Source organism: Amblyraja radiata, chromosome 15, assembly GCF_010909765.2.
Source record: "Amblyraja radiata isolate CabotCenter1 chromosome 15, sAmbRad1.1.pri, whole genome shotgun sequence".
Taxonomy (NCBI): domain Eukaryota; kingdom Metazoa; phylum Chordata; class Chondrichthyes; order Rajiformes; family Rajidae; genus Amblyraja; species Amblyraja radiata.
This window is the reverse complement of record NC_045970.1, coordinates 25,481,322-25,506,308: the sequence shown is the minus strand read 5'-3', so window position 1 is coordinate 25,506,308 and position 24,987 is coordinate 25,481,322. Positions and strand designations below refer to the sequence as shown.

Genomic DNA, 24,987 nt, shown 5'->3' with positions numbered 1-24,987 from the left:
TCTTCTGCTACTCCTGACAGTACATTCCAAGGTATAACTATTGACTGTGTACAAACAAAACAAAATCCTCATGTCATATTTGGTTCTTTTACCAATCACCTTCATTCATGTGCTCTAATCTGTGGTTCCATTACCAGTGAGAACTGCCTCTCTCCATACCTTTCATGATTATTCATCTCTCTCAGATCTCATTGCAATGTACTTTGTTCCAGACTATTCACACAACTAAAGTCACTCTTCCCCTGGAAGCATCTTGGTAAATGTCGACTGTGTCATCTCTAAAGCCTCACCATGTGTTTGCTAAGATGTGGTGTCAGAAGTGGACACCCATCCTCTAGTTGTGTTCATTCTTTATTCCTCTTTTAATACAGCCCAGACTTCCACATGAGCTTTGAACCATTTTCTCGGAAAGAGGAATGGAGGGATATGAATTATGTACAGGCAGATAAGAGTTGTTGGCATAGATAGTTGCTCCATAGATGCTGCTGCACCAGCTGAGTTTCTCCAGCATTTTTGTGTACCTTCGATCTTCCAGCATCTGCAGTTCCTTCTTGAATACAACAGAGTTGTTGGCATCATGTTCGGCACAGACATTGTGGGCCGAGCGCCTGTTTCTTTACTGTCCTATCTTCTAACCTGCCCCACCAGTTGCTTCAATCTGTATACATATAGCTGCAGATCTCTCCGAGTTGGCACGTTGAAATCCTATTTGATTAAACAATTAAATGCGGCATAATATTTCACAAGTAATCATGGGGAGCTGAATGTTATGCTCTCTGATGCATCAGATTGATTCTCTCCAGTGTGGAGGTGGGGATTTAATAAACTGAATATTAATGTCACTCTTCCTATTTCTCTATGCAGTTGATTGCTGTAATGTAGGTGGCACAGGCACTCTCCCTGTTTAGTCTACAGCAGCGAGTGGGTGGAAGCCTGGGAAGGGTAATGGCAAGGTTATCACAGTGAACAAACATAGCCTGAATCTGCAGTCATTCTGATGATGTTGGTGTGTCAATTAAGTCGGGCAGATTTGAAGCAATGTTTTTGCTTCAGAAGTGTGACATTTAGTCTTCGCAATGATGAATCATCCTAACATGATACATGAGTGCAGGCAAGCGCAGCTTGAAGCAAAAAATTAAAACTAAATTCTGAACCGCACCAACTGTACTTGCTGAGGCTGTGGCACTGGTGTATGAAAGGCTGGTCACTTCACGTTCCTGCTTGTGGTGCTGGTATTAATTCCTTGTGAACGATTGTCGAGCTAAATCCTGCATTGCAATCCATCATCTGAACCCCTGTAATTTGCACCAATTTACTGGTTATGATTGCTGGCCAATATTTCTTCTGTAGGTATTTCACAGAATGCCAGAGGAATCTCAGCATGGTGGGAGTTCATTTGGCCCATCCAATCCAAACCGACTCTTATGGAAGAACAATCTAGCTTTAAACTTCAGAGATACCTGTACCGCATGTACTCAGACTCTTCAGTCCATTGAGTCCATGCTGACCAGCGATTATCCCGTACACACACATTAGGGAAAATTTTACAATGTTACCAATTAATCTACAAACCTGTATGCCTTTGGAATGTGGGAGGAAACCGGAGCACTTGGAGAAAACCCACGCAGGTCAGAGGGAGAATGTGCAAACTCCGTACAGGCAGCATCTGTAGTCAGGATCAAAACTGGTTCTCTAACGCTGTAACTCTACCTCTGTGCCACTGTGCCGCCTCTTTAACCACTTACTAGACAACAAATACGTTTCCTTCTGTTAGTTTTTGGTTCTTTTACCTTCATTTATGCCCCCTAATTCTTGTCCCCGCCCCCAAATGAAACACTTCTTCAAAATCACACTTGCTGAGTATTATATTATTTTGGTAGATTCATATATTAAAATTAATCTTTGCTCAGCAGCATTTTGTGCAATAGTATTAACTACCTGCCAAACTAGCAGTCACTCTGCTGCCAACTACAACAGGAAAACCATATCCAATGTCCTCAGCACATGTTCAACCCATTCAGTATTACACTAGCTGTGGCGAATGTATGCATGACTAGGTATTTATTTACAGGCACAGACATTTATTCCTGAACAAGTGCGATGGAGTATGTTGGTGTGTGGTAATTTAATTTCCCACATTTCTTCTGCCTATGCTCTTAACAACAACAAGATGAAAGTGTCAACTCCAGTAAATGATCTGTGCTGTTTAACCGTAATTGGGTTTTGACACCTTGGTCTTTGCATTCATCAGTTGACTTTGTAAACTCTACATTTTAAACTTATGCTCAACAAGTGAAAACATTTCCAGCATTACTGGTTGTATTTTATATTTTGGCAAGGAGTATTTCAAAAACATGGTGAAATGTGATTATATTTTGTGCATAAGAAGCTTTGTGGAAAGGCACATTTACATTGAGTAATTGCTATGGACCAAACAATCTGATTCATTAACCTGAATGAACTAATCATGTAGCTAACTAAATATTCACTAGTGCTGTCATTTCTGTAGATTTAATACAGCAATAAGCATATGTTTTCTTCAGTCATAGTGGCACAAAGATTAACCTTTCATTGTTGAAGGAGTCAGTCACAAAAAGCTGGAGTAACACAGCGGGTCAGACTGCATCTCTGGAGAAAAGGAATAGGCGAACGTTTCGGGTCGAGTCCCTTCTTCAGACTGAGAGTCAGGATATATGTAGATGGAACTTAAGAGAAATGAATGTAACATTTGCAAAAAATAACAATAATGAAGGAAATGTGGGACACACATGAGGTGATTGTTGACCGTGGTATAGATGACAATGAGCATAAAGACAGAGGATATTTGATCGGTAGATGGACACAGAGGAGGAAGGTTGTTTGATAGGCAGATGGACATAGGTAAGGAGGATTGTTTGCAAGGCAGATGCATCAGTCTGTTAAAATTCAGTCTACTGTTCCAATATTGATACTTCCTAGGGAGACCATATGAAGGTAGTCTGTTTCTAGTTTCACGTCACATTCCCATTGGTTACAAAATGTCAGTTAGGATGATCAACCCCAATTAACCTTGTTGTCTGTTGGAAAAAGTTCACATTGATCCTAAGCCTCCTCATTACAACGTGGGGCATGGCTGATATTCTGATTCCAGCGCTTGTGATTACAGCCCCATGATATATTACTTAGAAACCGCTTTGACAAAAGCATCTCCATTGGAACCGACTGATTATCTTTAATTTTCCAAATTCATAAAAATGTAATATTGTTTTATGGTAATTTAGAAAATGAATGCAACAGTATGTGCTTGTGTTAAATTTGATTTTTATGCCACATATTGAGTAAAAATTGTATGTTCTGTACCTTTTAAAAAAAAAATATTTTATTTTATTAGAAGTAAGTACAGTCATATGGCACCAAAGTGCCTAATATATATTTTCATAATACATTTTATGTACAACTTCTTTTTTTTTTTTTTTTTATTACACTGAAAAAAGATTAGAATAAGAAAAAGAAGTTAGATAGTAAAGGATAGAAAGATGTGAAATATATAGTGTGTGAAAAAAGAAAACGAGTAAATGAAGAAAGTTGAGAGAGAGAATAGAGAAAAGAAAAGAAAATAAAAAAAGAAAAGGAGATCATTATTTATAGTCTTGACCAACCCTCGTCCAGTCCTGAAACAGTTATTTTTTACAATTGTGTTGCACCATATGATTCCAAAAAAACGACGAATGGAGACCAACTCGTTATGAATTGGTCTGATTTATCCATTAGGAGGAATCGCATTTCCTCAAGATGAGCGGTGTCCAACATACTTGCAATCCACATTTTAAGCGTTGGTATTGATGTACCCTTCCAAAATTTAAGAATTAATTTTTTTGCTATTATTAAACCATAGTTAAGGAATAGATTTTGAGATGTGTTCAATTTATTCCCATCTTCCATTACGCCAAATATAATCATTTCAGTATTAGGTTCCATTCTTGTCTTGAATAATTTTGTAAATATTTCAAAAATATCATTCCAAAATCTACAAAGTTTTATGCAGGAAACTAAGGAGTGTGTTATAGTTGCCTTTTGGGCTAGACATTTATCACAAGTGGCGGATATATTTGGATAAAATTTGTTCAATCTTGTTTTTGAATAATATAATCTATGTACAATTTTAAATTGAATTAGATTATGTCTTACATTAATTGAACATTTGTGAATATATATCAGGTATTTTTCCCATTTAACCTTCGTAATTTTTATCATTAGTTCCCGTTCCCACTCTTCTCTAAGTACCTCTGTCGATGGTAGGTCTATATTTAGAATACTATTATATAAATATGATATTAATTTTTGTGAGTCAGCTTCAATATTCATTGCTTCTTCCAATAAGTCAGGAGTTACTTTTTGATATCCTTGTATATATTTTTTCACGAAATCGCAAATCTGAAGATATTTAAAATATTGGTTGTTTTTCAATTTAAATTTTAATTGTAGTTGTTGGAATGATAGTAAGTTTCCCATTTCGTACATATCCCCGATCCTTCTAATTCCGAGACTTTCCCATTGGTTATATGTCTTATCAATAAGAGATGGTTTAAATAAAGGGTTATTCGCTATTGGCATTAACAGTGATAGATTTCTTAATTTTAAAGATAATTTTATTTGTTTCCAAATTCTTATTGTACCATATATAATTGGGTTCTTCTTATATATTGTGTTATTCAGTTTTTTTGGGGAGAAGAGGATCGTTCCTATATTACAAGGATGGCAATCCTCCTTCTCCATTTTTATCCATTCTGTCTGTTGGGTAGAACTATCCAACCAATAAATCATATTCTTAATATGCACTGCCCAGTAATAATACATAAAATTCGGAAGTGAAAGTCCCCCGACCTCTTTTGGTTTACATAAGTGTTTTTTTGTGATTCTATGTGATCTATAGTCCCAAATATAATGTAATATTAGAGTCTAATTTTTTTTAAAAATATTTTGGTATATATACCGGTATAGATTGAAATAGGTATAGTAATTGTGGTAGGAAGATCATTTTTATTGCATTTATTCTACCTAATAATGATAAGGGAAGTGTTTTCCAAAATTTAATCAACGTATTAAGTTTATTTAATAAAGGCATGAAATTAGCATTGAATAATGCTTTATATTTTCTAGTAATCTGAATACCCAAATATTTAAATTTTTCTGTTACGATTTTAAAGGGGAACTTCAGTAAGTGTGTAGGTTCTTGAGGTTTTATGTCATGATTTCACTTTTATTCCAGTTTATTCTATATCCAGAAAAAGACCCAAATTCCTCTATTAAGTTTAATAAATTTGGTATGCTCGTTTGTGACTCTGTAATATATAAAAGTATATCGTCTGCATATAATGAGATTTTATTCTTTGAGTCCCTGGTATTATAGCCCTGAATATTCGGATGAATTCTTATACTTTCAGCCAGGGGTTCTATCATAAGGGCAAATAGCAGGGGTGATAGTGCACATCCCTGCCTATTACCCCTTGATAGTTGAAATTTTTGAGATAACATGTTATTAGTTAAAATTCTTGCCATCGGTTTATCATATAATAATTTTACCCATGTTATAAAATTCTCTCCCATATTAAATTTTTGTAGTACTTTATATAAGTATTGCCACTCTACCTGATCAAATGCTTTCTCTGCATCCAAAGAAATAATTGATATATCTTCTTCCTCTACTTTATGCGAGTACATTATATTAAACAGGCGTCTCAGATTATTAAATGAGTATCTTTTAGGTATAAACCCCGTTTGATCAGGGTTTATCAATTTACTAATATATTTGCTTAATCTTCTTGCTAAAATCTTTGCTAAAATGTTCTGATCTGTATTTAAAAGTGATATAGCTCTGTACGAGCCCGGATCTTAAAAGTGATATAGCTCTGTATCTTTTAACATGAGACGTTGAGTGTCATAAAGAAAGCAAAGATTAATCATGAGCTGTCAAGTAATCAGGATATTTCAAACTGTTGGATTAATGTTGATTAATGTTGATGCACTTTCAGTATTTATTTCTGACAGTTTGTATCGCTGCCTTTTCACAGCTTTCTCTGTAGCACTAAATGACTGCCAAAGAGAATTAGTTGGGTTTTAGCCTAATTTAAGATGTAATTAAGGAAACTATCAAATGCTGACGTTCTCTTTCCCCTTCTTTGACCACAGAGAGGAACTATTCCAGCCTGTGTGAGAAACAGCCAATCGGAAGGCTACTCTTTCGACAATTCTGTGAAGCTCTGCCCGATCTCCAGCAATACATAAATTTCCTTGACTTGGTGGTGAGTTGACTATAACATTTCCCCACGGGACAATAATGTAATTGGGGCTTTGTGCCTGACATTTTGAATGTTGATGTTAGATCATGCTTTCATAATGTACTTTTTTTAGTGGGCCTTCACATATGCATAGGTAGAGGATTGAAGCAATTAGCTTTGGACGTTGCCTTTTGAGAAATAACTCCCTGGGTTTGCTATGTGATATATTGGCAAGTCGGAGCCAACTTGCTTTTTATATGTACATTGAAAGCAAGAATGTGACAAGGGAGAAGGCAGGAATGCTCAAGGATACAGGTGGGAATTTAAGTTTTGAGTCAGACGATGTAGACGAGGTATTAAGTGAGTACTTTATATCCTCTCCAGCCACAGGTGAAGGGAGGTGCCAGGTGATTGGAGCAGAACCAACATTGTTTCTTTGATTAAGAAGGGAAAATAGGGATGATCCATGAAATTATAGGTCACTGAGTCTAACAACCATGGTAGGGAAGTTTTGGAGAGGATGCTTAGGGATAGGATTTATTCACATTAGGAAATGAATAGGCTAATTAAAAACAATCAGCATGGCTGCAGCAGGTCATGTTTTACTAAGGTGATTGAGTTTTTTGAGGCAGTGATAAAAATGATCGATAAGGGTAGGGCAATGAATGTTAGCTTCATGGACTTTAGTGAGGCATTTGACAAGGTCCCTTCTGTAGGCTGGTCCAGAAGATTAAGATGCATGGGATAGATGTCGACTTGGTTGTTTGGATTTAGGACTTGTTTACTCAGAGAAAACAAAAGATACAGTAGTTGTGGCAGACTGTCATTTTAGCTGGAGGTTTGTGACCAGTGCTGGGGCCTCTGTAGTTTGTAATATATTCTTGACCAAAAATGTAGATGCGTTGGTTAGTAAGTTTGCTAATTGCACTCAAATTGGTGGAGTTGCAGACAGGAAGGCTATCAAAGTGTACAGCGGGATATAGATCAGTTACAGATATGGGAGGAGACCACTGCTGGGTAAAAGATTCTGCATTTATCCCTCTCATGATCTTATACATCTCTATATGATCACCCCTCATCCTCCTATGCTCCAAGAAGTAAACTCCTAGCCTGCTCAACCTTTCCCTAAAGCTCAAGCCCTCGAGTCCTGGCAACATCCTCATAAATCCTCTCTGTGCCCTTTCCAGCTTAACAATATCTTTCCTACAAATGTGTGACCAAAACTGAACACAATACTCAAAATGTGGTCTCACCACTGTCTTGTACAACTGTAACGTGACCTCCCAACTTCTATACTCGGTCTGACTGATGAAGGCTAACGACCCGAAAAGATTCATGACCAACTTATCTACCTGTGGTGCCACTTTCAAAGAAGAGGGGAACCTTTTCTTCACAAGAGTGGTGCATATCTGGAAATGCACTGAGAGTAGTGGAAACAGATTTGTCGCCAGCATTTTAGACGTATTCCAATCATCAAGGCAGGATGGACGCACAACCTTCCTTAGAAGGCTTACGAAGTTCGACGTCCCCAACAACTCTCACCAACTTCTAGATGCACAATAGAAAGCAATTTACTGAGATGCATCACAGCATGGTTTGGGAACAGCTCCATCCAAGACCGCAAGAAATTGCAGAGAATTATGGACGCAGCCCAGACCATCACACAAACCAAACTACCTTCCATTGACTCTGTTTATACCTCACGCTGCCTAGACAAGGCCCCCAGCATTATCAAGGACATGTCACACCCTGGCCACCTACTCTTCACCCCTCCCCCATCAGGCAATAGGTGTGGAATTGTGAAACCGCACACCATCAGATTCAGGGACAATTTCTTCCCAGCTGTTATCAGGCAACTGAACCATCCTACCACAACTAAAGAGCAGTCCTGAACTACTATCTACCTACTATCTATCTGTGATCGGACTTTACTGGCTTTATCGTACACTAAATGTTATTCATGTTATCCCTTTTATCATGTATCTGTACACTGAGGACAGCTCGATTGTAATCATGTACCCTGTATTGTCTTTCTGCTGACTGGTTAGCGCACAACCAAAACTTTTCACTGTACCTCGATACACATGACAATAAACTAAACTGAAACTCAATGTCAAGGGCTGGAAGATTGGATTAATACAGATGGGTCCACATGGCCTCTTCCCATGCAGCATATCTTTGTTGTAAATTTGACAGAACCCTTCCCTGTAAAACAGTCAAATAATTTTCAATGTTTGAAGAGCAGGTATACATTTTTGTTTAAGCTTCTAATGGTGTAGGAAATAAGGGATTAAATGAGCCAGAGGGATTAAATAAGGGATTAAATGAAACAGCGCCAGAGAACCAGGTTCAATCGGGGGTCGCTGGTCGGCACGGACTCAGTGTGCCTAAGGGCCTGTCTCCGTACTTTAGCTACTGTATGATGGGAACAATCAGTGTGGATTTGTTAAGGGAAGATCCTCACAGGCTAACCCTATGGATTTTTTTGAAGAGCTAACAGAGAGGTTTGCTGAAGGCAGTGTATCTTTGTGGATTTTAGCAAGACTTTTAATGTTGACTAACATGGTATTGTTAAAATATAAAGCTGAAAGGAAGAGCGTCAAATAGGATTCAAAATGTATCTGGTTGCAGGCCTCACTGGGTTGTTCGGCACGGACTTGTAGGGCCGAGATGGCCTGTTTCCGTGCTGTAATTGTTATATGGTTATATGGGTTACAGTTGTCGGGTGTTTCTCGTGTTAAGGTTATCATCTTTGGGATTCCATCGGCTCCACTACTTGGTCTCCTGCTTTATGTAATACAGATGAATGATTTTTTTTAGACTGAAATATGGAGTTTGATAAAGAAGCTTGCAGTCATCACAAAAATGAGTGGTCTGGTCGGCAATGCGGAGAAAAGCTTTAGACTGCAATTTGGTCAATTGGCAGCAAAGCAGCAAATGGAGTTGTGAGGTCAAGCATTTGGAGAGTTGCAACAAGGCATGGGATTCTACAGTCTGTGGAGAGCAGGCACGTATGCCCATAAAACCTTAAAGTTACCAGGACTAGTCAATACGTAATTAAAAACATTTATGAAATGCTTTCCTTTATTAGTTTTAGTTTAGTTTAGAGATACAGTGCGGAAACAGGCTCTTCAGCCCACCGAGTCCACGCAGACCAGTGATCATCCCTTGCACTAGCACCATCCTACACACTCGGGACAATTTATAATTTTACTGAAGCCATTTAACCTAAAAACATGTACAGTGGCTTGCAAAAGTATTCATACCCCTTGAACTTTTCCACATTTTGTCACGTTACAACCACATGTAAAAGTATTCATACCCCTTGAACTTTTCCACATTTTGTCATTTTATTGGGATTTTATGTGATAGACCAACACAAAGTGGCGCATAATTGTGAAGTGGAAGGGAAATGATACATGGTTTTCAAATTTTTTTACAAATAAAAAACTGAAATGTGTGGCGCGCAAAAGTATTCAGCCCCCTTTACTCTGATACCCCTAAATAAAATCCAGTGCAACCAATTGCCTTCAGAAGTCACCTAATTAGTAAATAGAGTCCACTTGTGTGTAATCTAATCTCAGTATAAATACAGCTGTTCTGTGAAGGCCTCAGAGGTTTGTTAGAGAACATTAGTGAACAAACAGCATCATGAAGCCCAAGGAACACACCAGACAGGTCAGGGATAAAGTTGTGGAGAAGTTTAAAGCAGGGTTAGGTTATAAAAAAATATCCCAAGCTTTGAACATCTCACGGAGCACTGTTCAATCCATCATCCGAAAATGGAAAGAGTATGGCACAACTGCAAACCTACCAAGACATGGCCGTCCACCTAAACTGACAGGCCGGGCAAGGAGAGCATTGATCAGAGAAGCAGCCACGGTAACTCTGGAGGAGCTGCAGAGATCCACAGCTCAGGTGGGAGAATCTGTCCACAGGACAACTATTAGTCGTGCACTCCACAAATCGGGCCATTATGGAAGAGTGGTAAGAAGAAAGCCATTGTTGAAAAAAGCCATAAGAAGTCCTGTTTGCAGTTTGCCACAAGCCATGTGGGGGACACAGCAAACATGTGGAGGAAAGTGCTCTGGTCAGATGAGATCAAAATTGAAGTTTTTGGCCTAAATGCAAAACGCTATGTGTGGCGGAAAACTAACACTGCACATCACCCTGAACACACCATCCCCACTGTGAAACATGGTGGTGGCAGCATCAGGCTGTGGGGTGCTTTTCTTCAGCAGGGACAGGGAAGCTGGTCAGAGTTGATGGGAAGATGGATGGAGCCAAATACAGGGCAATCTTGGAAGAAAACCTGTTAGAGTCTGCAAAAGACTTGAGACTGGGGCGGAGGTTCGCCTTCCAGCAGGACAACAACCCTAAACATACAGCCAGAGCGACAATGGAATGGTTTAGATCAAAGCATATTCATGTGTTAGAATGGCCCAGTCAAAGTCTAGACCTAAATCCAATTGAGAATCTCTGGCAAGACTTAAAAATTGCTGTTCACAGACGCTCTCCATCCAATCTGACTGAGCTTGAGCTATTTTGCAAGGAAGAATGGGCAAAAATTTCAGTCTCTAGATGTGCAAAGCTGGTAGAGACATACCCCAAAAGACTTGCAGCTGTAATTGCAGCGAAAGGTGGTTCTACAAAGTATTGACTCAGGGGGGCTGAATACTTTTGCACGCCACACTTTTCAGTTTTTTATTTGTAAAAAAATTTGAAAACCATGTATCATTTTCCTTCCACTTCACAATTATGCACCACTTTGTGTTAGTCTATCACATAAAATCCCAATAAAATACATTTACGTTTGTGGTTGTAACGTGGCAAAATGTGGAAAAGTTCAAGGGGTATGAAAACTTTTGCAAGCCACTGTACCTCTTTGGAATGTGGGAGGAGATCAACCCACCCGGAGAAAACCCAAGCATTCACAGGGAGAACGTGCGAACTTCGTACAGACAGCACCCGTAGTCAGGATCAAACCCAGGTTCCAGGTGCTGTAAGGCAGCAACTCTACCATTGTGCCGCCATGTCACCTTTGAACTTTATTGGTCAAAGTATAGAATGTAATTGCAGGAAGGTTATACTGGAGACACAAGGAGATACAGATGCTAGAATCTTGCTGAAAACACAAAGTGCTGGAGTATCTCAGTGAATCAGCCAGCATCTGTGGAAGGAATGGATAGGCGACATCTCTGGTCAGAAAACCTCTTCAGACTTAAGTTTGTAGTGCAACAGTATGCATCACTAATTCTGGTTATCACATTACAAGAAAGGTGTGATTACATTGTCAAGGGTGTAGGGGAACCTGACAAAGATATTGCCAGCACTGAAGAGTTGAGGTTGTTTTCTTCAGAACAGAAGGCTGAGTAGCAATGTGGCTGATGCAGAAAATTATAAGGGGCCTAGATAATGCAAAGAGGAAGGACCCATCTCCCCTTAAATAGTGGTAAAAACACAGATGTCATTGATTTAAAGTAATTGGTAGAAGAAAGATTGGTGTAGAAAGAGTAAGAAATATTATAAGATAGACACAAAAACGCTGGAGTAACTCAGTGGGACTGGCAGCATCTCGCGTGAAAAGGAATAGGTGACGTTTCAGGTCGGAACCCTTCAGACTGAAAGATAGCGAAGGCCAAAACAAAACAGGGCCGACAACAGATGACCTCAGGAAGGGTAGAGTCCATAAATGTATTGATGTGGATAGAGAACTGGCTGGCAAACAGGAAGCAAAGAGTTGGAGTAAGCGGGTCCTTTTCACAATGGCAGGCAGTGACTAGTGGGGTACCGCAAGGCTCAGTGCTGGGACCCCAGCTATTTACAATATATATTAATGATCTGGATGAGGGAATTGAAGGCAATATCTCCAAATTTGCGGATGACACTAAGCTGGGGGGCAGTGTTAGCTGTGAGGAGGATGCTAGGAGACTGCAAGGTGACTTGGATAGGCTGGGTGAGTGGGCAAATGTTTGGCAGATGCAGTATAATGTGGATAAATGTGAGGTTATCCATTTTGGTGGCAAAAACACGAAAGCAGACTATTATCTAAATGGTGGCCGACTAGGAAAAGGGGAGATGCAGCGAGACCTGGGTGTCATGGTACACCAGTCATTGAAAGTGGGCATGCAGGTGCAGCAGGCAGTGAAGAAAGCGAATGGTATGTTAGCTTTCATAGCAAAAGGATTTGAGTATAGGAGCAGGGAGGTTCTACTGCAGTTGTACAGGGTCTTGGTGAGACCACACCTGGAGTATTGCGTACAGTTTTGGTCTCCAAATCTGAGGAAGGACATTATTGCCATAGAGGGAGTGCAGAGAAGGTTCACCAGACTGATTCCTGGGATGTCAGGACTGTCTTATGAAGAAAGACTGGATAGACTTGGTTTATACTCTCTAGAATTTAGGAGATTGAGAGGGGATCTTATAGAAACTTACAAAATTCTTAAGGAGTTGGACAGGCTAGATGCAGGAAGATTGCTCCCGATGTTGGGGAAGTCCAGGACAAGGGGTCACAGCTTAAGGATAAGGGGGAAATCCTTTAAAACCGAGATGAGAAGAACTTTTTTCACACAGAGAGTGGTGAATCTCTGGAACTCCCTGCCACAGAGGGTAGTCGAGGCCAGTTCATTGGCTATATTTAAGAGGGAGTTAGATGTGGCCCTTGTGGCTAAGGGGATCAGAGGGTATGGAGAGAAGGCAGGTACGGGATACTGAGTTGGATGATCAGCCATGATCATATTGAATGGCGGTGCAGGCTCGAAGGGCCGAATGACCTACTCCTGCACCTAATTTCTATGTTTCTATGTTTCTATAAAGGCCCAATCCTGGCTGGGGAAGATGTGCTAACGACAGGGATACAAGGATGCAAACAGTGCAACTAGTAGGATGACCAGAGTGGGGGAGGGAGGGATGGGTGGAGGAGGAATGCAGGAGTTACTTGTAATTAGAGAAATCAATGTTCATACTGCTGGGTTGTAAGCTGCCCAAGCAAAATATGCTTGTGGCCTCACTTTGACAGTGGAGGAGGCCCAGAGCAGAAAGGTCCATATAGGAATGGGAAGGGTCAGTTAAAATGTTTGGCAACCTAAGAAATATTACATCCTGAGATCAGAATCCCTCATTATATTTAAATAGAAAGTAGCTGTAAAGAGCCATGACACTGCAGGCATCTCTTTTGCAACATGCCATGTATCAAATAACTTCCCTTTGTGCCTCAAATTCTCTTCGGATCTCTGGCTTCCTAGCAAACCCATGTGAGGGTTAATGATCTTTGAATGAACTAACTCAAAATATGATGGAGTGCCAAGTTTGAATGAGTCACATATGCTGCCTTAATTTTGACCAAGTAATTTGTTTAAAACTCTTGGGAGTATGCCATCAGTGGAGTTTAGCATTAGACCTACATATCATGGATTAGACAAATGTATGAGTATGCAATTTGAAAACTGACATCAAGTGAACAGTTTTCCAATCTGAAATTGAGGCAAGGCACTTCTCCCACCCTCTGTGTCTGTGTAGCTGTCTCACAACCCCCCCCCCCCCCCTCACCCCCCCAGTATTTTATTGTTTCTCGTTCTGTCTGTATCTTTCACCTTCTGCCATTGTATTTCTTTTCCAAAGCATTTGTGCCTGTTTCTTTCAAAAACAGTTTCCAGCACTTTCGTCTGTTTTTCTCATAGCCTTTGTGTTTTGTGAACTATTATTCTCTCATATTTCCTGTTTTTCACCCTTCTTTTTCAATCTTTCACCATGTTAATCTGTAACTCTTGTTCTTGAATGTGGATCTGTTCATGGATCTGTTCATTTCCTGCCTCTTTTAGTCCGCACACATGTACTCCGCTCCCTGCCATTCTCTTTTCTCCTTTCTCTCTCTCCCTGCCTCTCTCTCTCACTCTCTCTCCCTCTCTCTCCCTCTCTCCCTCGCCCTCTCTGTCTCACTCTCTCTCTCTCACACTCTCCCTCTCTTGCACTCTTCCACCCTCTCTCCCTCACTCTCCCTCGCTTTCTCTCACTCTTTCTCACTCTCACTCCCTCACTAAAGCTGTGGTGAATTCCCACCAATCTAGGCAGCCAGTGGTGAATGACCCATTGCTGCTTTGATTTGGAGATAACTTTCATTATTGATTAACATTACAGGATGGGAACAGACCCTTTGACCTATCGAGTCCGCATCAACCATCATCCATCCATTTTACACTAGTCCTACATTAATTCCCATTTTTCTTCTTCCCACACTAAACTCACACTAGCTTCTATCACTCACCTACAGACTAGGGGCAATTTACAGTGGCTAATTAACCTACCAACCTGCATATATTTGGGATGTGGGTGTAAACCGGAGCACCCAGAAGAAACTCATGGGGTCGCAGGGAGAACTTGCAAACTCCACACAGACATTGCCTGAGGTCTGGATTGAACCCAAGTCTGTGAAGCAAGCCTAAGCCACACTTCTAAGAAGAATAAACTTATTTCAAAACAAGGAGGTAATATTAGAAAAAAACTGTTCTCCGAGTTGAGATTTTTTATCCAAAGTCTATTCTCGGAATAGAAGATCCTTGCGCAAGGGCGATGAGCTTCTCCTCCGTGGCGTTTGTGTTTAGCCAGCGGACTGCACCACTTCAAGGATGTGGCTCATTGTCACCTTGTCAGGGCAATTATGGATGGGTAATAAATGTTACCAGTGCCAGCGATGTTCATGTTGCATCAATTATTGTTTTAAATTTTCATTTAAATAGAGCTGCACTAAAGATTGATATCTTAGTCATTGAGAGAAGTGGGCATAGCTGGAAAAGTTCAAATATATTGCCCACGCCTAATTGCCCACAAACAGACAATAGCAAACCACTGTCTTAGACATTGTAACATCTGGAGCTATAAGATTTAGACTTGGAGAACGATGACAATGTGTTTCTGAGATAGAATGGTTTATGATTTGATGAGGAACTTGGTCTGTAATGTCATATCCACTCCTGCCTCCAAGACCATGGTGGTTGGGGATTTGGGAGGTTGAAGAAATGTTGGCAAATTGCTGCATTGTCACTTGTACGGGTCTGTAAATGTTGAAGGCTGTAAATGTTTAGGGTGAAAGATGGGATTGCTATCCAATTGGCTTCTTTTGCTGGATTTTGTTCACTTTCCTGAGCTTTATTGAAACGGCAATCATCTCGGAAATTGGGGCAGGGTAATCACACACCGCAGGATGCCCAGCATGAGAACTGTTTTTGTGGCCACAGTTTTAACATGGCTTCTCTGGGTAAGTTCCTGGTCAATTGTAAACCACGCTGTGAAGGTAGACGCCGGAATTGAGGGCTTATACTTGCCAGGAACAGCTCAAGCTAGAACTGCTTTCTGTAGGAAAGGGGAAGCTGGCAGTGACCCAGTAGATATCATTAAAGTTATGATGATATTTGATAAAGTACATGTAGAAAAGGCATTTCCACTTGGGGATGGGATTGGGAAGAGACCAAAACTCTGGATCAGAATTATGAGAACGTCCTAAATTCAATAGGAAATGCAGTGGATGTATTGATGGCTACACAAGGGGCGGAGGAGGTTTAAATAACGCAATATACTGTCCTGGACAATTTCGATCTAATGGTTACTTCCATGCTATAAATTCTGAGATAGCTATCTCACTGCAATAGCAGTGAGCTGTTCCCTGTTGGAATGTAAGCAAGTGTTCCAAAAAGAGTTTTGCCCTGACATCATTACCACCTAGACTGATGCATTTTTTTAATTTTAGATAATATACATATAAAATAATGGCATGCAGCAACAACCATCATAGTTCAATTAGGAATTGGTCGCAAATAGCACAGAAATATGAATTAGACTGCAAATATTCTCATCTTTGCAGTTTCTTATACGAACATTACAAATGTTGTTTTGTACTCCACATTTTTAACTGTATTTCTGCATTCTTAAACTAATTGATCTTGATTTGTTTGGCCAGAAAAATATTTTGACCTGAGCACTCATTTCTTGTTGTTTAATGAGCAAAAGTATGTTTGCTGGAGACATATTTAGTGTGTTTACTTCTTACTCTGGGTCCTAGAGCTCCTGTTTTTGGCTGAAGTAGAATTGCATGAAGTCTTCCAAAATGCGAGTATGTACATAAATAAAAAAATAAGTTGGAAAATAATGTCGAAAGTCTCTTTGTTTATCTCGGAGGAAGTCAGGAATCTATATATAAATAAAGTTGAAATATCGTTTCCATTTTGTAAACTTATGTAAACTGTTTGAGACTTTCTCCATGGTAACTAGATGCAATAGTGCCACTGGACTTGTCTGCATCATACCATTGAAATTTAGCAACTTGAGGGACTGAATGACCTGCTCGAATTCCTGTGTTCTCCTTCTACATTATGACACAACTTGAAACATTGTAATGGCTGTCCTTATTGTCCTTGGCCTCCTCCACGGTCAGAGGCAGGCCACACGCAAATGGAGGAACAGCACCTCATATTTCGCTTGGGTAGCTTACAACCCAGCAATATGGACGTTGATTTCACTCATTTCAAGTAACTCCTGCATTCTCTCCCCTCTCTCCCCTCTCTCCCCCCTCTCCCTCCTCTCCCTCCTCTCCCTCCTCTCCCTCCTCTCCCTCCTCTCCCTCCTCTCCCTCCTCTCCCCCCTCTCCCCCCTCTCCCCCCCCCCCTCCCCTCCTATTCCCCCACCTTAGTTGCCTATCAGTTCCTCTGGTCGTATCCTTATTTCCCTCTTATTATCACACCATCCCTATTGGCCATTATGGGCTCCACTCTTCCTGAGGTCATCTGTTGCCAGTCCTGATTTGTTCTGGCCTTTCCTCACCACCAGTGTATTCCCCCACCCCCCACCTCTACTTTGACTCCAAAGATGGGTTCCTACCCGAAACGCGTCGACTCTTTTCCTCCAGAGATGCTACCCGTCCTGCTAAGTTACTCCAGCATTTTGTGTCTATCTTTGTCATTAACAGGAAACAGCTGCCTTGATAAGTTAGGGATCCTATTGCAGATGAAGTCATAAAACCATAAAAGGATGTTATTTAATCCATAATTTCAGGACTTAATGGAGTAGGGAGATTGAAATGGGGCTTGAAAATGGGAATACTGTTGACTGATGTCCAACCAATGCCACTGTATAGTGTTAAGCCGAACTATAAGCAGGTTTTGAATATTTTTGCATTGCTGCAATCACATGTAAAGCAGATCATCGGTGTGAAAGGCAGAGTGACGTAGTGTGTGCTGTGAAAGATTTGTAATTATGTTACACCTAATTACAGCTGACAGAACATCTCAAAGTTCTTTGATTATAATAAGTGACTAACCTGTTCTGCAGAGAAATGCTCTTCAAATAATGAGCACATGACAGTGAAGACATCGTATTGGACATGTCAGTGTTATTAGATTTATGGATTAGTTTTCAGCAATAGAAATACTGCACAGAAGGTTAAGGATAATGAAACTGGCTGTATACTGGAAAGTATCGAAAGTAAGAACGATGAAAGTAAGGGCAATGGTCATGCAGCCATTAGGGAGCGTCAATTCCTTGTAAAAGTGATTTTGCAGCTTTTGTTTGTCATAAATATCATTTTTTAAATTTCGTTTTGAGGATTTTGATAAATAAATGCGTTTACTTTCATGGTAATATCTGCCGCTGCATATTGAGATTCCCAAGGGCACAGTTGCAGACCGCTGGAAACTTTCTGCTTATCTTGTTCCCATCTTGACAATGCCATTAACTTTAAAAATAACTTTTATGAAATCGTATTACAGATTTGAAATGTTTTCAACCACAAAAATAAATTGTCGACTTGTGATAAAAATGTCCTTTTCTCAGTGGCAGCTTTTAGAATATTGCTGGGTGACAACTCCCTAATTTTAAATATAATTCCTTCTGAGACAGTAATCTGACATTTAAACATCTGAACTCAAAGCCATTTTTTCTCTGATGTGGACACACTGGGGAGGCCAGAATTTAATGCCTATCCCTAATTACTCAGGAGAATGTGGTCTTGAGCCTCCTAATTGTATATTTGCAGTCTTTATGACAAGGATATTCCTGCAGTGCTGCTTGGTAGGGTCCTCTGGGGTTTTGAACCAATACAAGTGATGGTATGACAGTATATTCCAAAGTCAGGATGGTGTGAGAACCACTGGAGGTCCTCTTTATTGTGTGAAAAATGTCAAGGTTTCAAGGTCACTTTATTGTCACATGTACCAATATAGTTGCAGAGAGGTTTGATTTTCAATGAGTAAAGGGTCTGTCCCACCAGCATGCGATAGCGCGACCTAACGTGGTCACTTGAGGCGTACGGCCGCGCGGGGCCGGTCCCTCTTCGAACCGCAGAGGCGTATGGAGTTGTGCGGGGCTGGTCCCGACATCGCGCGGGGCTCCGAAAATCCCGCACCGTCCGAATATTCCGCACGCCATCGTCCCGCAGGCGCATTGAGGGCGTACGCAGCGTCTTGATGGCGTACGCAGCGTCTTGACGTCATACGCAGCGTCTTGACGGCGTACACCTAGAGCGTGCCGTTGCGTGATGACGTCACCGCCCGACGCCGTGCGACGTCCAAATTCAGTCGGCCCGCCTCCTGCCCAACTGAATGGTATGATGTAAATTACGTCACACGCGAACTTTGCGCGTATTTACCGCGAACTTAGCGCGAACTCCGCTTCCGTTTGGTTGCGCCAAACGCATGCAGTCGCATGCTGGTGCGACAGGCCCTTAAATGTAAGGTTTGCCCAGATTTTTATAGAGTAATTGGGCGGCACTGTGGTGCAGCGGTAGAGTTGCTGCCTTCCAGTGCCAGAGACCCGGGTTCGATCCTCACTACGGTGTTTGTACGTTCTCCCCGTGACCTGCATGGGTTTTCTCCGGGTGCTCTGGTTTCCTCCCACATTCCAATGACGTACAGGTTTGTAGGTTAATTGGCTTGTACATTATCCCCAGTGTGTGTAGGATAGTGTTGGTGTGCGGGGATCACTGGTCCGGGCGACTCAGTGGGCCGAAGGGCATGTTTCCCTCTGTATCTCTAAACTAAACTAAACTAAACTAAAATTAATCTTCGATCAGAATAGAGATTTGAATTATCTAGAATTAATTAGCAATGTTTGGTAGCTGGCTACTATCTTTAATCATACTAACTGCAATAATCCTCTACATTCTGTGGGTGTTCCGTATGTAACTAGAAACAGGGGGCTCCTGGTGAGGTGTATGACCTTGGATGAGCCATCTGTTGTGCACACAATCTGGCTTTCCCTTCTATTATCCTCTCTGGACTGGCAGTAGTGGGTGAGCTGCCAATTACACACCCACATGTAGATAACAAGAGCCAAGCCAAGACCTCGAGTTGGTGATTCAGATTGAAGTGTAAAGTCGAGAAGTTGAGTTTGAAGGAAAACAATTGGTGAAGAACCCTACAGAAATCAACTCAAGATTTGCCGGCCTAGATTTGTTCTGGCCTTTCCCCCCCTCTAGATCCCACCCCCCTCTACTCTCAGTGTGAAGTAGGGTCCCGACCCAAAACGTTACCCATCCTTTTCCTCCAGAGATGCTGCCTGACCTGCTGAGTTGCTCCAGCATTTTGTGTCTCTCCGGTATAAACTAGCATCTGCAGTTCCTTCCTGCGTAAGAATTGCTTCACCAGATATGAAGAGGATTAAAATTGTGGAAAATGTACAATAGTCCAATGGAAGCTGATGGTGGTGTGTGTTGAGTTGGTAATCTGATGACTGTAATCACAAATAGTGCACTGTTGAGATACTTAATGTCTAATGGCAACCTTCAAGTTATCCATATTCTTTAGCATGTTATCTGCAAAAGTCCAATGGAGTAGGGCAGAGTTGTAACACAATGGAAATTGCTGAAAGATTAATACATTTTTGAAAATTTAAAGATATAGCATGTGCTGTAAATTGTTTTTCTTTTGTAATAATCAGATTTTATGAAGGTCTGCTTCATGCCGTCGGCCAAGGCTTATGAATATTGCAGATATATTGCAATGTGTTTCTTTATTCATTTCCTCACTTGCAGCTTAAAGTTAAGTAACCTACTTCCTGATCCGTTTACACATCTTAAAAAACTGCATCATGTCTCTCTTTCTCCAAGTATTCAGGAGTTCAATTGTGAGACTTTTCATTACAAAAAGTGCGGGATTCTTGATACTCTCATGACAGAAGATATCAACTGTAATTGTATTGCTTCATTCTCTATGTGGAATTGCATCTCAGTTGTGAAGATCGCAATAATTTCTGTGCTAAATAAAATTTTAACTTGTATGTAATAGCTCTTTAGAAATCTCTCAGGGGTCAGAGAATTCCAAGTCCACAATCCAAAGTTGATATTTGGTAACGGGACATTTTGTGCTCATTGCGAAACTTCAATGTTCTCTTAACTACTCCTTTCCATAATTTAACACCCTTTATTGTTTGTTCCCAGGCAGAGTACGAAGTTATGCCAGATGAAAAACGGGAAGAGAAAGGACAAGAAATGATTAGTAAATACCTCACCCCAGAGGTAAGAATTAACCATTCATCTGCCCATTGCTGGCTCTGTGGTGAGAGTTTAAAGCATCTGAATGAGCTCTTAGAAGATGATGAAGTTGGTGAATATAAGGGTATTCCTTATCCCATATTCTGAGAGGGGGGTAAATCGTTGCACAAAGCTAATAACACAATGGTTTCAGAGTGAAAGTTGGGCTCACTCTTGCTCTCAATAACCGGGCTTTCTCTGGTGAGGTATGTCACACGCAGCACTTCTCTGGCTATCCAGGCAGCCTTCCATCTTTGATAAATGTATATTTTGCATTCACTTGCGGAAGGTGCACTTGTTCTCAAAGTGCAAGCGCTCGTTGAAGGTACTCATGTCCTTCCTCACACCTCTCTGGAAACTTGCTGATCTGTGTCCTTTCCACGAGGAAGTTGACTGCACTCCCCACATCCCAGTTCTCTGTTGGCCCCCTCTCATACCCATTATAGTGGCTGAGAGAGTGCTGGTTATATCGGGTGTGGTGGTTTACCCTAAAGTCACAAGGGTGGGGAAAGCTGCCCCCAATGAGGGAAGTTCCATCCCTCTAGTCCTGAAACAATGCAGCAGTACGTGACTGAACCCACTGGTGCTGGGATTGGAAGTGACAGATTTTGCAATATATTTATTTTGGCTTTTTTTTTTAAAGCCCAAGGGAGTTTGCTGATGCCATTTAAATACTGTAAGAACAGCACAGACTAATTGTTCTGTTCTTCAGTGTCTTTATCCAGAGAATCTCAAACAAACTTGCCCATTTGCAACAACGGTATTTTCACATTAATGAAGAAAAATAAGCAGTCCTATCAATCAGCTTCCGAGAAACATTACCTTCTGCAAATGTGTAATCATCAGGACTGCCTATTTATTTTAAGGAACCAGTAAGAGATATGTATAATCTGAAAGAATTAAACAAACTTGGACTTTATACATTCTAAACAGTGTCTAGTTTATATTAATCAGAAGAAAATCTGAAGGTATTATACATTGCTACTTAGAATGTAATGTGAAGTTTAATAGAGATTAATTCTATTTAAAATTAGACAGCAGCGTTATATTTAAGTGCAATTATTTTCAGTCATTTTGGTCTACCATTTAACCTTCTCCCTTTCCCTCTCCTGCTTCTTGCCACCCTAATATACTATCAGACCTCTCCAGTATATGCAGAATGTTTCACAGCCCAGATTTCTCCAGTACGATTATTTTTTCATGTTGAAAAGTCTGTTTCCATCAGAACTGAGTATCTTATTTTACTTTTTTTCTTTTTGTCTATCTTTTGTGTATGTGCTCTCTCCTCTCCTCTCCACCCCTCATCTCTCCATTTTTTCCTCCCACTCTCTCTGTCTTTTTCTTCATCCCCTCCCCTTAACCCTTTCTCATTCATCCTTCTTCAATCCTGCTCCTCAACATTGCTGCTTTGTTTACTCTCTCTGATGCTACATGTTCCATTTACTTGTAGGAATCTTTGTGAATAATACGTGTTTGCCATGTACCACTGTATTCTTGGAGAACATTATAAAGTAACTGGGGTTGCAATCACGGGAACACCTTGACTACATGGCCAGCAATATTTCTAAAAAACAATTAGGCATGGGCAAGAATTGTTAGCCCTACAACCTTGGAGACACAAGTAATTCCAGATGTTGAAATCTTGGGCAAAAAGCAAAGTGTTGAAGGTACTCCATAGGTCAAGCAGCATCTTGGGCAACAACTTGGTCTAAAGGGCCGGTTCCTGTGCTGAAAATTCTATGTTTTGTCAGTGAAGGGAGATGGACAAATAACATTTCAGGTCAGAATCCTTATTCAGGCAGATGGAGCAGGGGAGAGAAAGCTGGAAAAGGGAAGTTGGGGTGGGGCAAAGCCTGGCAAATGATGGGTGGATATAAAGGGAGAGGTGAGTGAATGGCAGAAGTGCAGAGGTAGTGACAAAGGCTGAAGAGAGGGATATGGGTGGATGGATACAGAGTTAGGGGGGCAGAGGGGGGAATATAGGGAATTGGGGGACTTGAAGATGGGACGTGGGGGATTAGCATAATGAGGAGGGGAAAGCAATAGGTGACAGTGGTGGTAGGAGAAATGTGAGCACACCCTGGTGCATGATGAAGAGATGGAGGCTACTGCTTGAAATTCACACGATTGATTTCTTGAGCAAACATTTGTGTGTCAGTGTTCGAGACACTGTTGGTAAATAAGTGTTTGAGTATACATGAACCAATTGTCTACTGTCTGCTCTTTGGAAATCGCTGAATATGGTTTTTTATTTATTTCACCCAAAGGTAATATTCATACACAATGTTGTTGATAATAACATTTATTTGACATCTAATTATGTAATTAGATTTCTTAATATCTTTTTTAAATTGTACTTTTTTAATGTAAGGGTTTGTATTATTTGAAGTAAAATGGGTGGTAAGATTGCAATGCATTGCATGTATTCAGCTTAATTATTACATAATCTTTGTTTTTTAATATTTCCTTTATGAATGCTACCAGGTCTTGTTCTACCTTTGTTAATGATCAGATGATAGATGAGTTAAAGCCAATTAACCTATTGCCCAACTGTGTGCAATCTGTGGAAAAATTGCTGCTGTGTCTAAATGATAGCATTGACTTCACCTCAGTCATTGAATGCTTTGAGAGATATGATAGCTGCCTCATAAGTGGATTCACAATATTTAGTGCTTTGATTTATGTGATTTAAAGATATTCCAATGTAAAATTCTATTTAGCAGTAATAAAGTCCATTCTTCATTTCTTCAAGGTAGTGAACCCGCTCCAAAGCAAATGGCTACCATCACATTTTGTTTCCTTGTAGCTCCTACTCATAGATGAGGCTTGAATCCTTGCCAATATTAAATTAGAAAAACATTCCCAAGACTGACCTAATAAATTCAATTCCTTTTTTGTTTTGCATAGATAAAAAAAAGATCTTATGTTTTCAATTTATTTTATAATATCAACTTTCTATTTTATTTTAAGAAGTAAGCTTGAAATATCAGATATCACGCTTGAACCACTAACTAGTTGCATTTAGTGGTGATAGGCTTCATTTTTGTGTTTGATTCATGGTGTTTTTATTACCGTTTACCACAATTTCAGACATAAACATATGTTTCCATCAGTAAGATGCATCAATTTTGTTTCTCTCAACATGCGACAAAATTAAAAACTCAACTAAATTATGGGATCACATAATATGTTTGTTTACTGATACTATGAGCTACATTGTTCCTGATTTTATATTTTTAATGTGATTTTAAGTGGTGTCAGAAGTCACTTCTTTTAAAGAGGCAGTGATTGTGGCTTTGTTTCAAACCGGCACAAAGGTTGAAGTGAACTTATTCTGCTACCTGCCTGAAATGAAGATTTAGGACCAGAAGTGATCCCCTGAAGCACAAAACGGAGTTATTTTATTTTATTAAGGCTGATAGTTGCTTGGTTAAATACAGGAGATTGTTTACAAAATTGGCACGAGGCCTCACAGCCTCTCAAGTGAAAATCCTTAAATTGAACATCTTTAGATAATCACACTCACCATCAGTTTATTGTTTCATTTTCACGCGCTTTTACTCTTCCAAGCTGTGTGCCACTGACAAATTGAATTGATTGTTACTCTATAAATGTGCTTTAAAAAACAAGTGCGGCATTCTGCAAGCAAAATGTTTCATTCTGCATGCGAGCCGTTACATCGTCAGCATAGAGATTTATCAGTGTGGGGAGGGAAATGACTTTTTAAAGTAGGCTTTTGAAGTACTTTAATGATAACACTGAAAGATTCAAGCGCTTGTAGTAAAATAGTCAGTGATATGACTGTCTAATGAGATAAAGCCCAGATTAGTAAATGCACAGCAATTTTGTCAAAGACTTCTGTATTCAGCTAGACAGTTACCAGACTTGGTCACAGAAAACAAACTGGATATCATGTGTGAAGGATTCACCTCTGTTCCTGAACACAATTTCTAGGCAGCTTGTTGTAAAGAACACTTTGAATATATATTCATGTAATATTACTCACAGCATCGATGAAGTTGCAGTGTGCCATAGCAACTGAAATATGATAAGGTTGCCCAATGTTGTTTTCACCAATAAGCAATTAATTTTTCCAAATAAATACCTTAAATGCACCAATAGACAAAATCAGGAAATGAAAAATTGAAGCCATTGGTCCCACATTAATATGCGGGTAAAGCATTAATATGCAGAAAGCTCAGAGAGAGGAGAGGC

At 40.2% G+C, this 24,987-nt stretch overlaps 1 protein-coding gene across 1 annotated transcript in view; it reads left to right on the top strand.

Annotated features, from left to right (window-relative positions):
• Positions 1–24,987, top strand: part of grk5 (G protein-coupled receptor kinase 5) — a 233,602-nt gene that overhangs the window by 133,002 nt on the left and 75,613 nt on the right. The window contains exons 3-4 of the mRNA XM_033033840.1: positions 6,169–6,281; positions 20,680–20,757. Of these exons, the coding sequence (XP_032889731.1) occupies positions 6,169–6,281; positions 20,680–20,757 (191 nt within the window). The remainder of the gene's footprint in view (positions 1–6,168; positions 6,282–20,679; positions 20,758–24,987) is intronic.